This window comes from Dendrobates tinctorius, unplaced genomic scaffold, assembly GCF_039654945.1.
Source record: "Dendrobates tinctorius isolate UK_male_01 unplaced genomic scaffold, ASM3965494v1 ptg000017l, whole genome shotgun sequence".
NCBI classification, from domain to species: domain Eukaryota; kingdom Metazoa; phylum Chordata; class Amphibia; order Anura; family Dendrobatidae; genus Dendrobates; species Dendrobates tinctorius.
Window position 1 is genome coordinate 1,109,435 of NW_027361685.1, and position 19,957 is coordinate 1,129,391.

The 19,957-nt window shown below is 49.0% G+C and overlaps 1 protein-coding gene across 1 annotated transcript in view; it reads right to left on the minus strand.

Moving 5' to 3' along the window:
* The window catches only part of LOC141082374 (uncharacterized), a 62,055-nt gene extending 42,312 nt beyond the window's left edge, over positions 1 to 19,743 (minus strand). The window contains exon 1 of the mRNA XM_073566313.1: positions 19,678 to 19,743. Coding sequence (XP_073422414.1) covers positions 19,678 to 19,743 — 66 coding nt within the window. The remainder of the gene's footprint in view (positions 1 to 19,677) is intronic.
* Between the last annotated feature and the right edge of the window lie 214 nt (positions 19,744 to 19,957).

Below are 19,957 nucleotides of genomic sequence, written 5' to 3' on the forward strand. Positions count from 1 at the left end.
CCAGGAGCTACAGTCTGAGGAAAGGGCTAAAAAGCCTTCACTAGACCCCTGTACAGCTGTATAATGAGGCCCAGGCTTTATAGTGAAGGGACAGGAGTGAGGGCCTGTGCCCAGGAGCTACAGTCTGAGGAAAGCGCTAAAAAGCCTTCACTAGACCCCTGTACAGCTGTATAATGAGGCCCAGGATTTATAGTGAAGGGACAGAAGAGAGGGCATGTGCCCAGGAGCTACAGTCTGAGGAAAGGGCTAAAAAGCCTTCATTAGACCCCTGTACAGCTGTATAATGAGGCTCAGGCTTTATAGTGAAAGGTCAGGAGTGAGGGCCTGATCCCAGGAGCTACAGTCTGAGGAAAGGGCTAAAAAGCCTTCATTAGACCCCTGTACAGCTGTATAATGAGGCAGAGGATTTATAGTGAAAGGACAGGAGTGAGGGCCTGTTCCCAGGAGCTACAGACTGAGGAAATGGCTAAAAAGCCTTCACTAGACCCCTGTACAGCTGTATAATGAGGCCCAGGCTTTATAGTGAAGGGACAGGAGTGAGGGCCTGATCCCAGGAGCTACAGTCTGAGGAAAGGTCAAACAAGCCTTCACTAGACCCCTGTGCAGTTGTATAATGAGGCCCAGGCTTTATAGTGAAGGGACAGGAGTGAGGGCCTGTGCCCAGGAGCTACAGACTGAGGAAAGGGCTAAAAAGCCTTCACTAGGCCCCTGTACAGCTGTATAATGAGGCCCAGGCTTTATAGTGAAGGGACAGGAGTGAGGGCCTGTTCCCAGGAGCTACAGACCGAGGAAAGGGATAAAAAGCCTTCACTAGACCCCTGTACAGCTGTATAATGAGACCCAGGCTTTATACAGAAGGGACAGGAATGAGGGCCTGTTCCTAGGAGCTACAGTCTGAGGAAAGTGCTAAAAAGCCTTCACTAGACCCCTGTACAGCTGTATAATGAGGCCCAGGCTTTATAGTGAAGGGACAGGAGTGAGGGCCTGTGCCCAGGAGCTACAGACTGAGGAAAGGGCTAAAAAGCTTGCACTAGACCCCTGTACAGCTGTATAACGAGGCCCAGGCTTTATAGTGAAGGGACAGGAGTGAGGGCCTGTACCCAGGAGCTAAAGTCTGAGGAAAGAGCTAAAAAGCCGTCACTAGACCCCTGTACAGCTGAATAATGAGGCCCAGGCTTTATAGTGAAGGGACAGGAGTGAGGGTCTGTTCCCAGGAGCTACAGTCTGAGGAAAGGGCTAAAAAGCCTTCACTAGACCCCTGTACAGTTGTATAATGAGACCCAGGCTTTATAGTGAAGGGACAGGAGTGAGGGCCTGTGCCCAGGAGCTACAGTCTGAGGAAAGAGCTAAAAAGCCTTCACTAGACCCCTGTACAGCTGTATAATGAGGCCCAGGCTTTATAGTGAAGGGACAGGAGTGAGGGTCTGTTCCCAGGAGCTACAGTCTGAGGAAAGGGCTAAAAGCCTTCACTAGACCCCTGTACAGCTGTATAATGAGGCCCAGGCTTTATAGTGAAGGGACAGGAGTGAGGGCCTGTACCCAGGAGCTACAGTCTGAGGAAAGGGCAAAAAAGCCTTCACTAGACACCTGTACAGCTGTATAATGAGGCCCAGGCTTTATAGTGAAGGGACAGGAGTGAGGGTCTGTTCCCAGGAGCTACAGTCTGAGGAAAGGGCTGAAAAGCCTTCACTAGACCCCTGCACAGCTGTATAATGAGGCCCAGGCTTTATAGTGAAGGGACAGGAGTGAGGGCCTGTGCCCAGGAGCTACAGTCTGAGGAAAGGGCTAAAAAGCCTTCACTAGACCTCTGTACAGCTGTATAATGAGGCCCAGGCTTTATAGTGAATGGTCAGGAGTGAGGGCCTGTTCCCAGGAGTTACAGACCGAGGAAAGGGCTAAAAAGCCTTCACTAGACCCCTGTACAGCTGTATAATGAGACCCAGGCTTTATACAGAAGGGACGGGAGTGAGGGCCTGTTCCCAGGAGCTACAGTCTGAGGAAAGGGCTAAAAAGCCTTCACTAGACCCCTGTACAGCTGTATAATGAGGCCCAGGCTTTAGTGAAGGGACAGGAGTGAGGGTCTGTTCCCAGGAGCTACAGTCTGAGGAAAGGGCTAAAAGCCTTCACTAGACCCCTGTACAGCTGTATAATGAGGCCCAGGCTTCATAGTGAAGGGACAGGAGTGAGGGTCTGTTCCCAGGAGCTACAGTCTGAGGAAAGGGATAAAAGCCTTCACTAGACCCCTGTACAGCTGTATAATGAGGCCCAGGCTTTATAGTGAAGGGATAGGAGTGAGGGCCTGTACCGAGGAGCTACAGTCTGAGGAAAGGGATAAAAAGCCTTCACTAGACACCTGTACAGCTGTATAATGAGGCCCAGGCTTTATAGTGAAGGGACAGGAGTGAGGGTCTGTTCCCAGGAGTTACAGACCGAGGAAAGGGCTAAAAAGCCTTCACTAGACCCCTGTACAGCTGTATAATGAGACCCAGGATTTATAGTGAAGGGTCAGGAGTGAGGGACAGTTCCCAGGAGCTACAGTCTGAGGAAAGGGCTAAAAAGCCTTCAATAGACCCCTGCACAGCTGTATAATGAGGCCCAGGCTTTATAGTGAGGGGACAGGAGTGAGGGTCTGATCCCAGGAGCTACAGTCTCGGGAAAGGGCTAAAAAGCCTTCACTAGACCCCTGTACAGCTGTAAAATGAGACCCAGGCTTTATACAGAAGGGACAGGAGTGAGGGCTTGTTCCCAGGAGCTACAGACCGAGGAAAGGGCTAAAAAGCCTTCACTAGACCCCTGTACAGCTGTATAATGAGGCCCAGGCTTTATAGTGAAGGGACAGGAGTGAGGGCCTGTGCCCAGGAGCTACAGTCTGAGAAAAGGGCTAAAAAGCCTTCACTAGACCCCTGTACAGCTGTATAATGAGGCCCAGGCTTTATAGTGAAGGGACAGGAGTGAGGGCCTGTGCATAGGAACTATAGTCTGAGGAAAGGGCTAAAAAGCCTTCACTAGACCCCTGTGCAGCTGTATAATGAGGCCCAGGCTTTATAGTGAAGGGACAGGAGTGAGGGCCTGTGCCCAGGAGCTACAGTCTGAGGAAAGGGCTAAAAAGCCTTCACTAGACCCCTGTACAGCTGTATAATGAGACTCAGGCTTTATAGTGAAGGGACAGGAGTGAGGGCCTGTTCCCAGGAGCTACAGTCTGAGGAAAGGGCTAAAAAGCTTTCACTAGACACCTGTACAGCTGTATAATGAGGCCCAGGCTTTATAGTGAAGGGACAGGAGTGAGGGCCTGTTCCCAGGAGCTACAGTCTGAGGAAAGGGCTAAAAAGCCTTCACTAGACCCCGTTACAGCTGTAAAATGAGACCCAGGCTTTATAGTGAAGGGACAGGAGTGAGGGCCTGTTCCCAGGAGCTACAGTCTAAGGAAAGGGCTAAAAAGCCTTCACTAGACCCCTGTACAGCTGTATAATGAGACCCAGGCTTTATAGTGAAGGGACAGGAGTGAGGGTTTGTGCCGAGGAGCTACAGTCTGAGGAAAGGGCTAAAAAGCCTTCACTAGACCCCTGTACAGCTGTATAATGAGGCCCAGGCTTTATAGTGAAGGGACAGGAGTGAGGGTCTGTGCCCAGGAGCTACAGTCTGAGGAAAGGGCTAAAAAGCCTTCACTAGATCCCTGTACAGCTGTATAATGAGGCCCAGGCTTTATAGTGAAGGGACAGGAGTGAGGGCCTGTGCATAGGAACTATAGTCTGAGGAAAGGGCTAAAAAGCCTTCACTAGACCCCTGTGCAGCTGTATAATGAGGCCCAGGCTTTATAGTGAAGGGACAGGAGTGAGGGCCTGTGCCCAGGAGCTACAGTCTGAGGAAAGGGCTAAAAAGCCTTCACTAGACCCCTGTACAGCTGTATAATGAGACTCAGGCTTTATAGTGAAGGGACAGGAGTGAGGGCCTGTTCCCAGGAGCTACAGTCTGAGGAAAGGGCTAAAAAGCTTTCACTAGACACCTGTACAGCTGTATAATGAGGCCCAGGCTTTATAGTGAAGGGACAGGAGTGAGGGCCTGTTCCCAGGAGCTACAGTCTGAGGAAAGGGCTAAAAAGCCTTCACTAGACCCCGTTACAGCTGTAAAATGAGACCCAGGCTTTATAGTGAAGGGACAGGAGTGAGGGCCTGTTCCCAGGAGCTACAGTCTAAGGAAAGGGCTAAAAAGCCTTCACTAGACCCCTGTACAGCTGTATAATGAGACCCAGGCTTTATAGTGAAGGGACAGGAGTGAGGGTTTGTGCCGAGGAGCTACAGTCTGAGGAAAGGGCTAAAAAGCCTTCACTAGACCCCTGTACAGCTGTATAATGAGGCCCAGGCTTTATAGTGAAGGGACAGGAGTGAGGGTCTGTGCCCAGGAGCTACAGTCTGAGAAAAGGGCTAAAAAGCCTTCACTAGATCACTGTACAGCTGTATAATGAGGCCCAGGCTTTATAGTGAAGGGACAGGAGTGAGGGCCTGTTCCCAGGAGCTACAGTCTGAGGAAAGGGCTAAAAAGCCTTCACTAGACCCCTGCACAGCTGCATAATGAGACCCAGGCTTTATAGTGAAGGGACAGGATTGAGGGCCTGATCCCAAGAGCTACAGACTGAGGAAAGGGCTAAAAAGCCTTCACTAGATCCCTGTACAGCTGCATAATGAGGCCTAGGCTTTATAGTGAAAGGACAGGAGTGAAGGCCTGTTCCCAGGAGCTACAGTCTGAGGAAAGGGCTAAAAAGCCTTCACTAGACCCCTGCACAGCTGCATAATGAGACCCAGGCTTTATAGTGAAGGGACAGGAGTGAGGGCCTGTTCCCAGGAGCTACCGTCTGAGGAAAGAGCTAAAAAGCCTTCACTAGACCCCTGTACAGCTGTATAGTGAGGCCCAGCCTTTATAGTGAAGGGACAGGAGTGAGGGCCTGTGCCCAGGAGCTACAGTCTGAGGAAAGGGCTAAAAAGCCTTCACTAGACCCCTGTACAGCTGTATAATGAGGGACAGGCTTTATAGTGAAAGGACAGGAGTGAGGACCTGTTCCCAGGAGCTACAGTCTGAGGAAAGGGCTAAAAAGCCTTCATTAGACCCCTGTACAGCTGTATAATGAGGCCCAGGCTTTATAGTGAAAGGACAGGAGTGAGGGCCTGATCCCAGGAGCTACAGTCTGAGGAAAGGGCTAAAAAGCCTTCATTAGACCCCTGTACAGCTGTATAATGAGGCCCAGGCTTTATAGTGAAGGGACAGGAGTGAGGACCTGTGCCAAGGAGCTACAGTCTGAGGAAAGGGCTAAAAAGCCTTCATTAGACCCATGTACAGCTGTATAATGAGGCCCAGGCTTTATAGTGAAAGGACAGGAGTGAGGGCCTGATCCCAGGAGCTACAGTCTGAGGAAAGGGCTTAAAAGCCTTCATTAGACCCCTGTACAGCTGTATAATGAGGCAGAGGCTTTATAGTGAAAGGACAGGAGTGAGGGTCTGATCCCAGGAGCTACAGTCTGAGGGAAGGGCTAAAAAGCCTTCACTAGACCCCTGTGCAGCTGTATAATGAGGCCCAGGCTTTATAGTGAAGGGACAGGAGTGAGGGCCTGTGCCCAGGAGCTACAGTCTGAGGAAAGGGCTAAAAAGCCTTCAATAGACCCCTGTACAGCTGTATAATGAGGCCCAGGCTTTATAGTGAAGGGACAGGAGTGAGGGCCTGATCCCAGGAGCTACAGTCTGAGGAAAGGGCTAAAAAGCCTTCACTAGACCCCTGTGCAGCTGTATAATGAGGCCCAGGCTTTATAGTGAAGGGACAGGAGTGAGGGCCTGTGCCCAGGAGCTAGTCTGAGGAAAGGGCTAAAAAGCCTTCACTAGACCCCTGTACAGCTGTATAATGAGACTCAGGCTTTATAGTGAAGGGACAGGAGTGAGGGCCTGTTCTCAGGAGCTACAGTCTGAGGAAAGGGCTGAAAAGCCTTCACTAGACCCCTGTAAAGCTGTATAATGAAGCCAAGGCTTTATAGTGAAAGGCCAGGAGTGAGGGTCTGTTCCCAGGAGCTACAGTCTGAGGAAAGAGCTAAAAAGTCTTCACTAGACCCCTGTACAGCTGTATAATGAGCCCCAGGCTTTCTAGTGAAGGGACAGGAGTGAGGGCCTGTGCCCAGGAGCTACAGTCTGAGGAAAGGGCTAAAAAGCCTTCACTAGACCCCTGTACAGCTGTATAATGAGGCCCAGGCTTTATAGTGAAGGGACAGGAGTGAGGGCCTGTGCCCAGGAGCTACAGTCTGAGGAAAGCGCTAAAAAGCCTTCACTAGACCCCTGTACAGCTGTATAATGAGGCCCAGGCTTTATAGTGAAAGGACAGGAGTGAGGGCCTGTTACCAGGAGCTACAGTCTGAGGAAAGGGCTAAAAAGCCTTCATTAGACCCCTGTACAGCTGTATAATGAGGCCCAGGCTTTATAGTGAAGGGACAGGAGTGAGGGCCTGATCCCAGGAGCTACAGTCTGAGGAAAGGGCTAAAAAGCCTTCACTAGACCCCTGTACAGCTGTATAATGAGGCCCAGGATTTATAGTGAAGGGACAGAAGAGAGGGCATGTGCCCAGGAGCTACAGTCTGAGGAAAGGGCTAAAAAGCCTTCATTAGACCCCTGTACAGCTGTATAATGAGGCTCAGGCTTTATAGTGAAAGGTCAGGAGTGAGGGCCTGATCCCAGGAGCTACAGTCTGAGGAAAGGGCTAAAAAGCCTTCATTAGACCCCTGTACAGCTGTATAATGAGGCAGAGGATTTATAGTGAAAGGACAGGAGTGAGGGCCTGTTCCCAGGAGCTACAGACTGAGGAAATGGCTAAAAAGCCTTCACTAGACCCCTGTACAGCTGTATAATGAGGCCCAGGCTTTATAGTGAAGGGACAGGAGTGAGGGCCTGATCCCAGGAGCTACAGTCTGAGGAAAGGTCAAACAAGCCTTCACTAGACCCCTGTGCAGTTGTATAATGAGGCCCAGGCTTTATAGTGAAGGGACAGGAGTGAGGGCCTGTGCCCAGGAGCTACAGACTGAGGAAAGGGCTAAAAAGCCTTCACTAGGCCCCTGTACAGCTGTATAATGAGGCCCAGGCTTTATAGTGAAGGGACAGGAGTGAGGGCCTGTTCCCAGGAGCTACAGACCGAGGAAAGGGATAAAAAGCCTTCACTAGACCCCTGTACAGCTGTATAATGAGACCCAGGCTTTATACAGAAGGGACAGGAATGAGGGCCTGTTCCCAGGAGCTACAGTCTGAGGAAAGTGCTAAAAAGCCTTCACTAGACCCCTGTACAGCTGTATAATGAGGCCCAGGCTTTATAGTGAAGGGACAGGAGTGAGGGCCTGTGCCCAGGAGCTACAGACTGAGGAAAGGGCTAAAAAGCTTGCACTAGACCCCTGTACAGCTGTATAACGAGGCCCAGGCTTTATAGTGAAGGGACAGGAGTGAGGGCCTGTACCCAGGAGCTAAAGTCTGAGGAAAGAGCTAAAAAGCCGTCACTAGACCCCTGTACAGCTGAATAATGAGGCCCAGGCTTTATAGTGAAGGGACAGGAGTGAGGGTCTGTTCCCAGGAGCTACAGTCTGAGGAAAGGGCTAAAAAGCCTTCACTAGACCCCTGTACAGTTGTATAATGAGACCCAGGCTTTATAGTGAAGGGACAGGAGTGAGGGCCTGTGCCCAGGAGCTACAGTCTGAGGAAAGAGCTAAAAAGCCTTCACTAGACCCCTGTACAGCTGTATAATGAGGCCCAGGCTTTATAGTGAAGGGACAGGAGTGAGGGTCTGTTCCCAGGAGCTACAGTCTGAGGAAAGGGCTAAAAGCCTTCACTAGACCCCTGTACAGCTGTATAATGAGGCCCAGGCTTTATAGTGAAGGGACAGGAGTGAGGGCCTGTACCCAGGAGCTACAGTCTGAGGAAAGGGCAAAAAAGCCTTCACTAGACACCTGTACAGCTGTATAATGAGGCCCAGGCTTTATAGTGAAGGGACAGGAGTGAGGGTCTGTTCCCAGGAGCTACAGTCTGAGGAAAGGGCTGAAAAGCCTTCACTAGACCCCTGCACAGCTGTATAATGAGGCCCAGGCTTTATAGTGAAGGGACAGGAGTGAGGGCCTGTGCCCAGGAGCTACAGTCTGAGGAAAGGGCTAAAAAGCCTTCACTAGACCTCTGTACAGCTGTATAATGAGGCCCAGGCTTTATAGTGAATGGTCAGGAGTGAGGGCCTGTTCCCAGGAGTTACAGACCGAGGAAAGGGCTAAAAAGCCTTCACTAGACCCCTGTACAGCTGTATAATGAGACCCAGGCTTTATACAGAAGGGACGGGAGTGAGGGCCTGTTCCCAGGAGCTACAGTCTGAGGAAAGGGCTAAAAAGCCTTCACTAGACCCCTGTACAGCTGTATAATGAGGCCCAGGCTTTAGTGAAGGGACAGGAGTGAGGGTCTGTTCCCAGGAGCTACAGTCTGAGGAAAGGGCTAAAAGCCTTCACTAGACCCCTGTACAGCTGTATAATGAGGCCCAGGCTTCATAGTGAAGGGACAGGAGTGAGGGTCTGTTCCCAGGAGCTACAGTCTGAGGAAAGGGATAAAAGCCTTCACTAGACCCCTGTACAGCTGTATAATGAGGCCCAGGCTTTATAGTGAAGGGATAGGAGTGAGGGCCTGTACCGAGGAGCTACAGTCTGAGGAAAGGGATAAAAAGCCTTCACTAGACACCTGTACAGCTGTATAATGAGGCCCAGGCTTTATAGTGAAGGGACAGGAGTGAGGGTCTGTTCCCAGGAGTTACAGACCGAGGAAAGGGCTAAAAAGCCTTCACTAGACCCCTGTACAGCTGTATAATGAGACCCAGGATTTATAGTGAAGGGTCAGGAGTGAGGGACAGTTCCCAGGAGCTACAGTCTGAGGAAAGGGCTAAAAAGCCTTCACTAGACCCCTGTACAGCTGTATAATGAGGCCCAGGCTTTATAGTGAAGGGACAGGAGTGAGGGCCTTTTCCCAGGGGCTACAGTCTGAGGAAAGGGCTAAAAAGCCTTCACTAGACCCCTGTACAGCTGTATAATGAGGCCCAGGCTTTATAGTGAGGGGACAGGAGTGAGGGTCTGATCCCAGGAGCTACAGTCTCGGGAAAGGGCTAAAAAGCCTTCACTAGACCCCTGTACAGCTGTAAAATGAGACCCAGGCTTTATACAGAAGGGACAGGAGTGAGGGCTTGTTCCCAGGAGCTACAGACCGAGGAAAGGGCTAAAAAGCCTTCACTAGACCCCTGTACAGCTGTATAATGAGGCCCAGGCTTTATAGTGAAGGGACAGGAGTGAGGGCCTGTGCCCAGGAGCTATAGTCTGAGAAAAGGGCTAAAAAGCCTTCACTAGACCCCTGTACAGCTGTATAATGAGGCCCAGGCTTTATAGTGAAGGGACAGGAGTGAGGGCCTGTGCCCAGGAGCTACAGTCTGAGAAAAGGGCTAAAAAGCCTTCACTAGACCCCTGTACAGCTGTATAATGAGGCCCAGGCTATATAGTGAAGGGAGAAAAGTGGAGAAAGGAGCCAGAAGAGCCGGACTGCCCATCACTAACCTGCAGAGCCGCACTCCACATATATGGCTGCTCTGTGCGCACAGGACCTGTGAAGTGGTCACAGGAGGGGAGGAGTCAGGGGTCACATGATCAGGGGCCTCAGTGTGTGCAGGACTCTGCTGTGCTGGTTGTCATGGTGCTGGATGAGGGGAAGTTTCTGTGTGGGGTCAGGAGGGGTTTACAGGGTGGATGTAGCAGAGCCGCGTGTGTACGAGGTGTACGGAGCGGAGCCATGTGTGTACGAGGTGTACGGAGCGGAGCCATGTGTGTACGAGGTGTACGGAGCGGAGCCGTGTGTGTACGAGGTGTACGGAGCGGAGCCGTGTGTGTACGAGGTGTACGGAGCGGAGCCGTGTGTATACAAGGTGTACGGAGCGGAGCCGTGTGTGTACGAGGTGTACGGAGCGGAGCCGTGTGTATACGAGGTGTACGGAGAGGAGCCGTGTGTGTACGAGGTGTACGGAGCGGAGCCGTGTGTGTACGAGGTGTACGGAGCGGAGCCGTGTGTGTACAAGGTGTACGGAGCGGAGCCGTGTGTGTACGAGGTGTACGGAGCGGAGCCGTGTGTGTACGAGGTGTACAGAGCGGAGCCGTGTGTATAGGAGGTGTACGGAGAGGAGCCATGTGTGTACGAGGTGTACGGAGAGGAGCCGTGTGTGTACGAGGTGTACGGAGCGGAGCCGTGTGTGTACGAGGTGTACGGAGCGGAGCCGTGTGTGTACGAGGTGTACGGAGCGGAGCCGTGTGTGTACGAGGTGTACGGAGCGGAGCCGTGTGTATACGAGGTGTACGGAGAGGAGCCGTGTGTACGAGGTGTACGGAGCAGAGCCCTGTGTGTACGAGGTGTACGGAGCGGAGCCGTGTGTGTACAAGGTGTACAGAGCGGAGCCGTGTGTGTACGAGGTGTACGGAGCGGAGCCGCATGTGTAAGAGGTGTACGGAGCGGAGCCGTGTGTGTAAGAGGTGTACGGAGCGGAGCCGTGTGTGTACGAGGTGTACGGAGCGGAGCCGTGTGTGTAAGAGGTGTACGGAGCGGAGCCGTGTGTGTACGAGGTGTACGGAGCGGAGCCGTGTGTATACGGAGCGGAGCCGCGTGTGTATGAGGTGTACGGAGCGGAGCCGTGTGTGTATGAGGTGTACGGAGAGGAGCCGTGTGTACGAGGTGTACGGAGCGGAGCCCTGTGTGTACGAGGTGTATGGAGCGGAGCCGTGTGTGTACAAGGTGTACGGAGCGGAGCCGTGTGTGTACAAGGTGTACGGAGCGGAGCCGTGTGTGTACGAGGTGTACGGAGCGGAGCCGCATGTGTAAGAGGAGTAAGGAGCGGAGCCGCGTGTGTACGAGGTGTACGGAGCGGAGCCGCGTGTGTACGAGGTGTACGGAGCGGAGCCGCGTGTGTACGAGGTGTACGGAGCGGAGCCGCGTGTGTACGAGGTGTACGGAGCGGAGCCGCGTGTGTACGGAGCGGAGCCGCGTGTGTACGAGGTGTACGGAGCGGAGCCGCGTGTGTACGAGGTGTACGGAGACGAGCCGCGTGTGTACGAGGTGTACGGAGACGAGCCGCGTGTGTACGAGGTGTACGGAGACGAGCCGCGTGTGTACGAGGTGTACGGAGACGAGCCGCGTGTGTACGAGGTGTACGGAGACGAGCCGCGTGTGTACGAGGTGTACGGAGACGAGCCGCGTGTGTACGAGGTGTACGGAGCCGAGCCGCGTGTGTACGAGGTGTACGGAGCCGAGCCGCGTGTGTACGAGGTGTACGGAGCGGAGCCACGTGTGTACGAGGTGTACGGAGCGGAGCCGCGTGTGTACGAGGTGTACGGAGCCGAGCCGCGTGTGTACGAGGTGTACGGAGCCGAGCCACGTGTGTACGAGGTGTACTGAGCCGAGCCTTGTGTGTACGAGGTGTACGGAGCAGAGCCACGTGTGTACGAGGTATACGGAGCGGAGCCGCATGTGTACAGTACGAGGTGTACGAAGCGGAGCCGCATGTGATCGCCGTGTTCACAATTGTGCATGTCACATTTGTGTTTTTAATCCGTTTTTTTCCTTGCTTTGCATGGTTTGGGAGACCCCACCCCTCTCTTGTGTTACGTGCACATAAGAGCTGTCTCAGACCACAAGCCCATACTAGGGAGTGGCCTGTCTGAATCCTGTTCATATTAGACACTGTTCACATGTTCAGGTTTTTAATACATTAGATAGGGACTGCTTCAATAGGAGTTACTGTTGTGAGCTCATTTTCTCATTCACCTTTGATGTCCAATGAACTCCCTCTGCTGGTGAAAGGAGGTGGTGAAACTGATTTGGATGGGAGAAACCTGTCACCTGAACAGGGGGATTGCGATTGGACATCTGGAATCTCTGAGTGGATATAAGGCAGCCGACGCCCTGTAGGGTTGCTGGTGATTTCTCCGCTCTGAGCTCTGGCCTCCAGTTCAGTTCCTGTCTTCTAAAGCTAAGTTTTGCTCTGTTATTGTTCCATGAGATTTTGTCTGATTTGCTTAGTTTTGTGTTCTGCCAGCCCCGGCTGGGGCTCTGCTGAATTTCCATTTTTGTCCCTGATCGGTTAAATCTCTTTTGCTCTGTCTTCAGAATATATCGGAGTGCTGACATAGGGATTTTGAAGTCTAGTGACTTCAGGGCCGTTTTTCCTATCAGACGTGTTGGGACATTTTTGGTAGGGTTTTTTCTGTCCTGTCCTATCTAGTTAGTTGGGCCCCATCGTTTGCTCTGCCTGTCTTTCTATCTGTGTTTGTGTTTTCATCTGTTTTCACCGACAATACATGTTGGGGGCTGTCTATTGCTTTGGGGTCTGCTCTGGGGCAGTTTAGATTTCCCCTTTCTTTCTTTAGGCTTATTTAATTCTCCGGCTGTGAAGAGGCGTCTAGGACCACCATAGGATCGCTCCATGGCTACTGTTAGTTGTGAATAGGATCAGGGGTCTGCAATCCGCTAGCTACCAACCTCTCTGGTTTTCTGGACTTAGCTTGCATTTTTGTTTTTTCCTCCTCTGGTGACTCAAAATAACAGAATCACCAGCCATACCGCAGATTCTAGGGTACTCAATAGCAGGAAAGAATTGTAAAAAAAAAAAAAATAAAAGTCAGAATTGTTTTTTTTTTCTAATGTATATTTTTTTCTCTGGGGCCGTAGGAGGAATTTTTTCTTAATGGAGATTAAGCAATTGTCTGATCGTGTGGAGCAGCTCGCTGCTGAAGTGCGGGGAATTTCCGCCTATCTTGCTCATTCACATGCTGCTGAACCAAAGATCCCTACTCCTGATGTGTTTTTTGGGGATCGGTCTAAATTTTTGAAATTTAAGAATAATTGTAAATTATTTCTTGCCTTGAAGCCTAGCTCATCGGGGAGCTCTGTGCAGCAGGTTAAAATTGTCATATCTTTGCTGCGCGGCGATCCCCAGGATTGGATGTTTTCTTTGACACCTGATGATCCTATTCTAACTAATGTGGATGCATTTTTTCAAGCCTTGGGGTTGTTGTATGATGAACCTAATGCTATTGATCAAGCTGAAAAAGTCCTGTTGGGATTGAGCCAGGGTCAGGATTCTGCAGTTGTACTGTCAAAAATTCTGAAAGTGGGCGGTCCTTACTACCTGGAATGATGGTGCCTTGGCAGCTCTCTTTCGGAAGGGTTTGTCAGAAACCGTAAAAGATACTATGGTGGGATTTCCTGTTCCCTCAGGTCTTGATGATTCTATGTCATTAGCCATTCAGGTTGATCGGCGTTTACGTGAACGTAAAATTACACGAGAAATGTTGCCACCTGTTGAACAAATGTGTGAACCTATGCAATGTGATAGAGTTTTGTCTAGGGCGCAACGTCAGGAGTTCAGAAGGCGTAATAAGCTGTGTTTTTTCTGTGGAGATGCCTCTCATAATATTTCTGTCTGCCCTAAATGAGAGAAACGTTTTGCACACACATTTGCTGTGGGTGGTGTACAACCTAAGTTTCTTCTGGCAATTACTCTGATCTGCTCCCTGTCCACATTTTCCGCCAAGGCTTTTGTGGATTCAGGAGCGGTTCTGAACCTGATGGACTTGGATTTTGCTAAACGTTGTGGGTTTCCTATGACACCTCTACGGACGCCTATCCCTTTGAGGGGTATTGATGCTACTCCTTTGTCGAAGAATAAACCTCAGTTTTGGACCCAGGTGGTAATGCGGGTCGCCCCAGACCATCAAGAAAATTGCAGATTTTTGGTGTTGCATAATTTGCATGATACCATTGTTCTGGGATTTCCCTGGTTGCAAATCCATAATCCAGTTTTGGATTGGAAATCTGTGTCTGTGGTGAGTTGGGGTTGTCGGTGTGCCCTTAGTGACGCTCCTGTTTTCTCCACCTCTCCCCAGTCGCATGATGTTCCTGACTATTTGGCGGACTTTTATGATGTATTTAGTGAGAATGAGTCTGCGTCTTTGCCTCCTCATAGGAGTTATGACTGTGCAATTGAGCTGAGCCCTGGGTGTAAATTTCCCAAGGGTCGACTTTTCAATTTATCTGTACCCGAGCACGAGGCTATGCGATCTTATATTAAGGAGTCATTGGAGAGGGGTCATATTAGACCATCCTCTTCACTCTTGGGTGCTGTTTTTTTTTTCGTGGCCAAGAAAGATGGTTCATTAAGGCCTTGTATTGACTATCGTTCCCTCAACAAAATTACTGTTAAATATCAGTATCCGTTACCCCTGATTTCTGATCTATTCTCCAGTGTTAAAGGTGCTTGCTGGTTTACCAAGCTTGACCTCAGGGGGGCGTATAATCTTATTCGCATTAAGCATGGGGATGAATGGAAGACGGCGTTTAATACTCCGGAGGGACATTTTGAGTACCTGGTGATGCCTTTTGGGCTCACTAATGCCCCTTCTGTCTTCCAGTGCTTCATGAATTATATTTTCCGGGACTTTGTGGATACATTTTTGATCATCTATCTGGATGATATTTTGATCTTTTCCAGGGATTGGGACTCTCATGTGGAACATGTTCGGACTGTGTTACGGATTTTGAGGGAGAATTCCCTGTATGTTAAGGGGTCGAAATGCCTTTTTGGTGTACAGAGGATTTCATTTTGGGGATTTATTTTGTCTCCATCAACTATTGAAATGGACCTGGCCAAGGTACAGGCCATTTATGATTGGGTTCAGCCCACTTCTTTGAAGGCCCTCCAGAAGTTTTTGGGTTTTGCTAATTTTTATCGTAAATTTATAGCTAATTTTTCTGGTATTGCCAAACCATTGACTGATTTGACTAAGAAGGGTGCTGATGTGCTGAATTGGTCTGCGGAGGCTGTTTCTTCCTTTCAGGAGCTGAAGCGGAGGTTCACTTCTGCTCCGGTTTTGCGGCAACCTGATGTCTCACTCCCGTTTCTGGTAGAGGTGGACGCTTCTGAGATTGGTGCAGGAGCTGTTTTGTCCCAAAAAGATCCGGTAACATCTAAAATGAATCCCTGTGCTTTCTTTTCCCGAAAGTTCTCCCCATCTGAACGCAACTATGATGTGGGGAATCAGGAACTGTTAGCCATAAAATGGGCATTTGAGGAGTGGAGACATTGGTTGGAGGGAGCTAGACATCAAGTCGTGGTCCTGACTGACCACAAGAATTTGATTTACCTTGAGTCGGCCAAACGCTTGAATCCTAGACCGGCTAGGTGGGCCTTGTTTTTCACACGTTTTGATTTTGTGGTCTCTTTTCTTCCGGGCACTAAGAATGTCAAGGCAGACACCCTCTCTAGGAGTTTTTTTGCTGATTCTCCTATTGTGACCAAGCCTGCTACCAACTTAGGTGAGGGGGTAGTTCTTTCTGCCATCTCACCCGATTTGAGACGTGCTCTGAAAGAGTTTCAGGAGGACAAACCTGAGCGTTGTCCCATTGGAAAATTGTATGTTCCTGACCAGTGGAGGAAGAGAGTAATGTCTGAAGTTCATTGCTCCGCATTGGCTGGTCATCCAGGTATTTTTGGTACTAAAGATTTGATGAGTCGGTCTTTTTGGTGGCCCGCCTTATCTCGTGATGTCAGGAATTATGTGCAGTCCTGTGGGACTTGCTCCCGGTCTAAACCTTTTGCTCCCGGTCTAAACCTTTTTCTCACTCTAGTGGGTTGTTGATGCCTTTGCCGGTGCCCAGGAGGCCATGGACCCATATTTCAATGGATTTTATTTCTGATCTGCCTGTCTCTCAGAGAATGACTGTTATCTGGGTGATTTGTGGTAGATTCTCTAAGATGGTCCATCTTGTACCACTCCCTAAGTTGCCATCTTCCTCAGAGTTGGTGCCCTTGTTTTCGCAACAGGTGGTTCTCTGGCATGGGATTCCTGAGAACATTGTATCTGACACAGGAGTTCAGTTTGTCTCTAGATTTTGGAGGACTTTTTGTTCCAAGCTGGGAATTCAGTTGTCCTCCTCTGCGTTTCACCCTCAGACCAATGGGCAGACGGAGAGAACAAACCAGACTTTGGAGTCTTATTTGAGATGTTTTATCTCTGCCGATCAGGATGATTGGGTCTCATTTTTGCCCTTGGCCGAATTTGCTTTAAATAATAGAGCTAGTTCTGCCACTTTGATGTCACCTTTTTTTTGTAACTTTGGGTTTCATCCTCGATTCTCTTCAGGGCAGGTGGAGTCTTCCGCCTGCCTAGGTGTTGACACTGTGGTGGAGAGAATGCACCAGATTTGGGACCAAGTGGTGGATAAGTTGTCTCTCTCCCAGGAAAAGGCCCAGCGGTTTTCCAACCGGCATAGGACCATTGGTCCCCGGTTTAAGGTGGGTGATATGGTTTGGTTGTCATCAAAGAATATCTCTATGAAGGTGGCTTCTCCAAAGTTTAAACCTAGATTTATTGGACCTTACAAGATTTTGGAGATTCTTAATCCGGTCTCTTTTTCGATTGGCTCTTCCTGTTACATTTAAGATCCATAACGTGTTTCATAAGTCTCTGTTGAAGATGTTTGTTGAGCCAGTAGTTCCTGTGGTGGCACCTCCTGACCCTGTATTGGTTGAAGGTAATGTGGAATATGAGGTTGAGAAGATACTGGATTATCGTCTGGCTAGACGGAGACTCCAGAATTTGGTTAAGTGGAAGGGTTATGTCCAGGAGGATAATTCTTGGGTCTCTGCATCTGATATTCATGTCGAAAGATTGGTTCTTGCTTTTCATCGGGCCCATCCTAATCGGCCTGGTGGCGTGGATGAGGGTTCGGTGACCCCTCCTCAAGGGGGAGGTACTGTTGTGAGCTCATTTTCTCGTTCACCTTTGATGTCCGATGAACTCCCTCTGCTGGTGAAAGGAGGTGGTGAAACTGATTTGGATGGGAGAAACCTGTCACCTGAACAGGTGGATTGCGATTGGACATCCGGAATCTCTGAGTGGATATAAGGCAGCCGACGCCCTGTAGGGTTGCTGGTGATTTCTCCGCTCTGAGCTCTGGCCTCCAGTTCAGTTCCTGTCTTCTAAAGCTAAGTTTTGCTCTGTTATTGTTCCATAAGATTTTGTCTGATTTGCTTAGTTTTGTGTTCTGCCAGCCCCGACTGGGGCCCTGCTGAATTTCCATTTTTGTCCTTGATTGGTTAAATCTCTTTTGCTCTGTCTTCAGAATATATCGGAGTGCTGATATAGGGATTTTGAAGTCTAGTGACTTCAGGGCCGTTTTTCCTATCAGACATGTTGAGACATTTTTGGTAGGGTTTTGCAGATTGCAGCCAGCATCTTTTCTGTCCTTTCCTATCTAGTTAGTTGGGCCCCATAGTTTGCTCTGCCTTTCTATCTGTGTTTGTGTTTTCATCTGTTTTCACCGACAATACATGTTGGGGGCTGTCTATTGCTTTGGGGTCTGCTCTGGGGCAGTTTAGATTTCCCCTTTCTTTCTTTAGGCTTATTTAGTTCTCTGGCTGTGAAGAGGCGTCTAGGACCACCGTAGGAACGCTCCACGGCTACTGTTAGTTGTTGTGAATAGGATCAGGGGTCTGCAATCCGCTAGCTACCAACCTCTCTGGTTTTCTGGACTTAGCTTGCATTTTTGTTTTTTCCTCCTTTGGTGACTCATTCATAACAGGTTACCTTGACGTGGTGGAGCAGCTTGATGTACATTTTTTTGCGCAAAAAAAGTATCAACTAAATACCCTGTATTTGTTATCCAGCACTTGCTGATTACTGCCATTTTTTATTGCAGCGTATTTTTGCAAATCTGTCATTCTGTGTTTTCTTGTTGTATCTCAGTGGGTGGTGTGAGCATTGTCTGATCAACGTGTTCACAATTGTGCATGTCACATTTGTATTTTTAATCCGTATTTTCCTTGCTTTGCATGGTTTGGGAAACCCCACCCCTCTCTTGTGTGACGTGCACATAAGAGCTGTCTCAGACCACAAGCCCATATTAGGGAGCGGCCTGTCTGAATCCTGTTCATATTAGACACTGTTCACATGTTCAGGTTTTTAATACATTAGATAGGCACTGCTTCGATAGGGGTTACCTTGACGTGGTGGAGCAGCTTGATGTACATTTTTTTGCGCAAAAAAAGTATCAACTAATACCCTGTATTTGTTATCCAGCACTTGCTGATTACTGCCATTTTTTATTGCAGAGTATTTTTTCAAATCTGTCATTCTGTGTTTTCTTGTTGTATGTCAGTTAGTGGGTGGTGTGAGCATTGTCTGATCGACGTGTTCACAATTGTGCATGTCACATTTGTGTTTTTAATCCGTTTTTTTCCTTGCTTTGCATTGTTTGGGAGACTCCACCCCTCTCTTGTGTGATGTGCACATAAGAGTTGTCTCAGACCACAAGCCCATACTAGGGAGGGGCCTGTCTGAATCCTGTTCATATTCGACACTGTTCACATGTTCAGGTTTTTAATACATTAGATAGGGACTGCTTCGATAGGGGTTACCTTGACGTGGTGGAGCCGCTTGATGTACATTTAAGTATCAACTAAATACCCTGTATTTGTTATCCAGCACTTGCTGATTACTGCCATTTTTTATTGCAGAGTATTTTTGCAAATCTGTCATTCTGTGTTTTCTTGTTTTATCTCAGTTAGTGGGTGGTGTGAGTATTGTCTGATCGACGTGTTCACAATTGTGCATGTCACATTTGTGTTTTTAATCTGCTTTTTTCCTTGCTTTGCATGGTTTGGGAGACCCCACCCCTCTCTTGTGTGACATGCAAATAAGAGCTGTCTCAGGCCACAAGCCCATATTAGGGAGTGGCCTGTCTGAATCCTTTTCATATTAGACACTGTTCACATGTTCAGATTTTTAATGCATTAGATAGGGACTGCTTCGATAGGGGTTACCTTGACGTGGTGGAGCAGCTTGATGTACTTTTTTTGTGCAGAAAAAGTATCAATTATATACCCTGTATTTGTTATCCAGCACTTGCTGATTACTGCCATTTTTTATTGCAGAGTATTTTTGCAAATCTGTCATTCTGTGTTTTCTTGTTATACCTTGTAATGAGCCAACTGTAAGACAAAACCTGGAAAAAATCAACTCCGTGGAACAGAAAAGGGATCTGGTCTGATATGGAATTTAGGTTATTTATGAAAGAGGAAGAAATTGAGGATTTAAAGGACCAAGCAAGAATCTCTTGGAGGACAGACTGCAAACAACAGGCAGCATTCATCGGACATCCAGAGACCTGAGCATCCAAAGGTAGGACCATCCTGCAACCCCAAACAACCTATAGACGTCTTACAAATTAACCCTCTTAGAAATAAGGATTATAATTACTATATAACCACAAAAATGGAAAACCCAAATTTAGAAGGAGTAAATGAGCAAAGCACAGAGCTGGAGACACAGGACACCTGGGGGTCAGACATGGAGACACCACATGGGCAGAGGAGCAGTAAAGCCAGGAAAGGAATCACAATCAGAGAGAAACCAGAAACTCTTATTGCTGATTACACCAAAGAGGAAGATAAAAGAAAAAACAACCTGCTATTCTACACAGATCAACTCTCAGCCTGGCACACCACCCTGTGCAAACATTATAAATATATATTTAAGTGCAACACTAATAATGGCCGGCAGATTAAAATCAGAAGCCAAGCAGATGATGACACCAACTCACTTACCATAAGCCTATACAACAATGTCATGGTGCAAGGGACGAGGACAATCTGCAGCAGTTTGAAAACCATTTTACTCATATCAGAGAACAGGCACAAATCTTTAAAAAACAACCCCTAGAGGCCACTTCTAATGCTTACATCTCTACAGAGACCTCTAGGTTCAGCTCCTCAACCCCCAACTCTTCATACCTCTCCCCTGAGGCCATCAGAGACTGCCTATCCCAATTAGAAAGAGAACTGGTCCAAATTAGGGAAGAGCTTCAAAGAAACTCGCATAGAAATG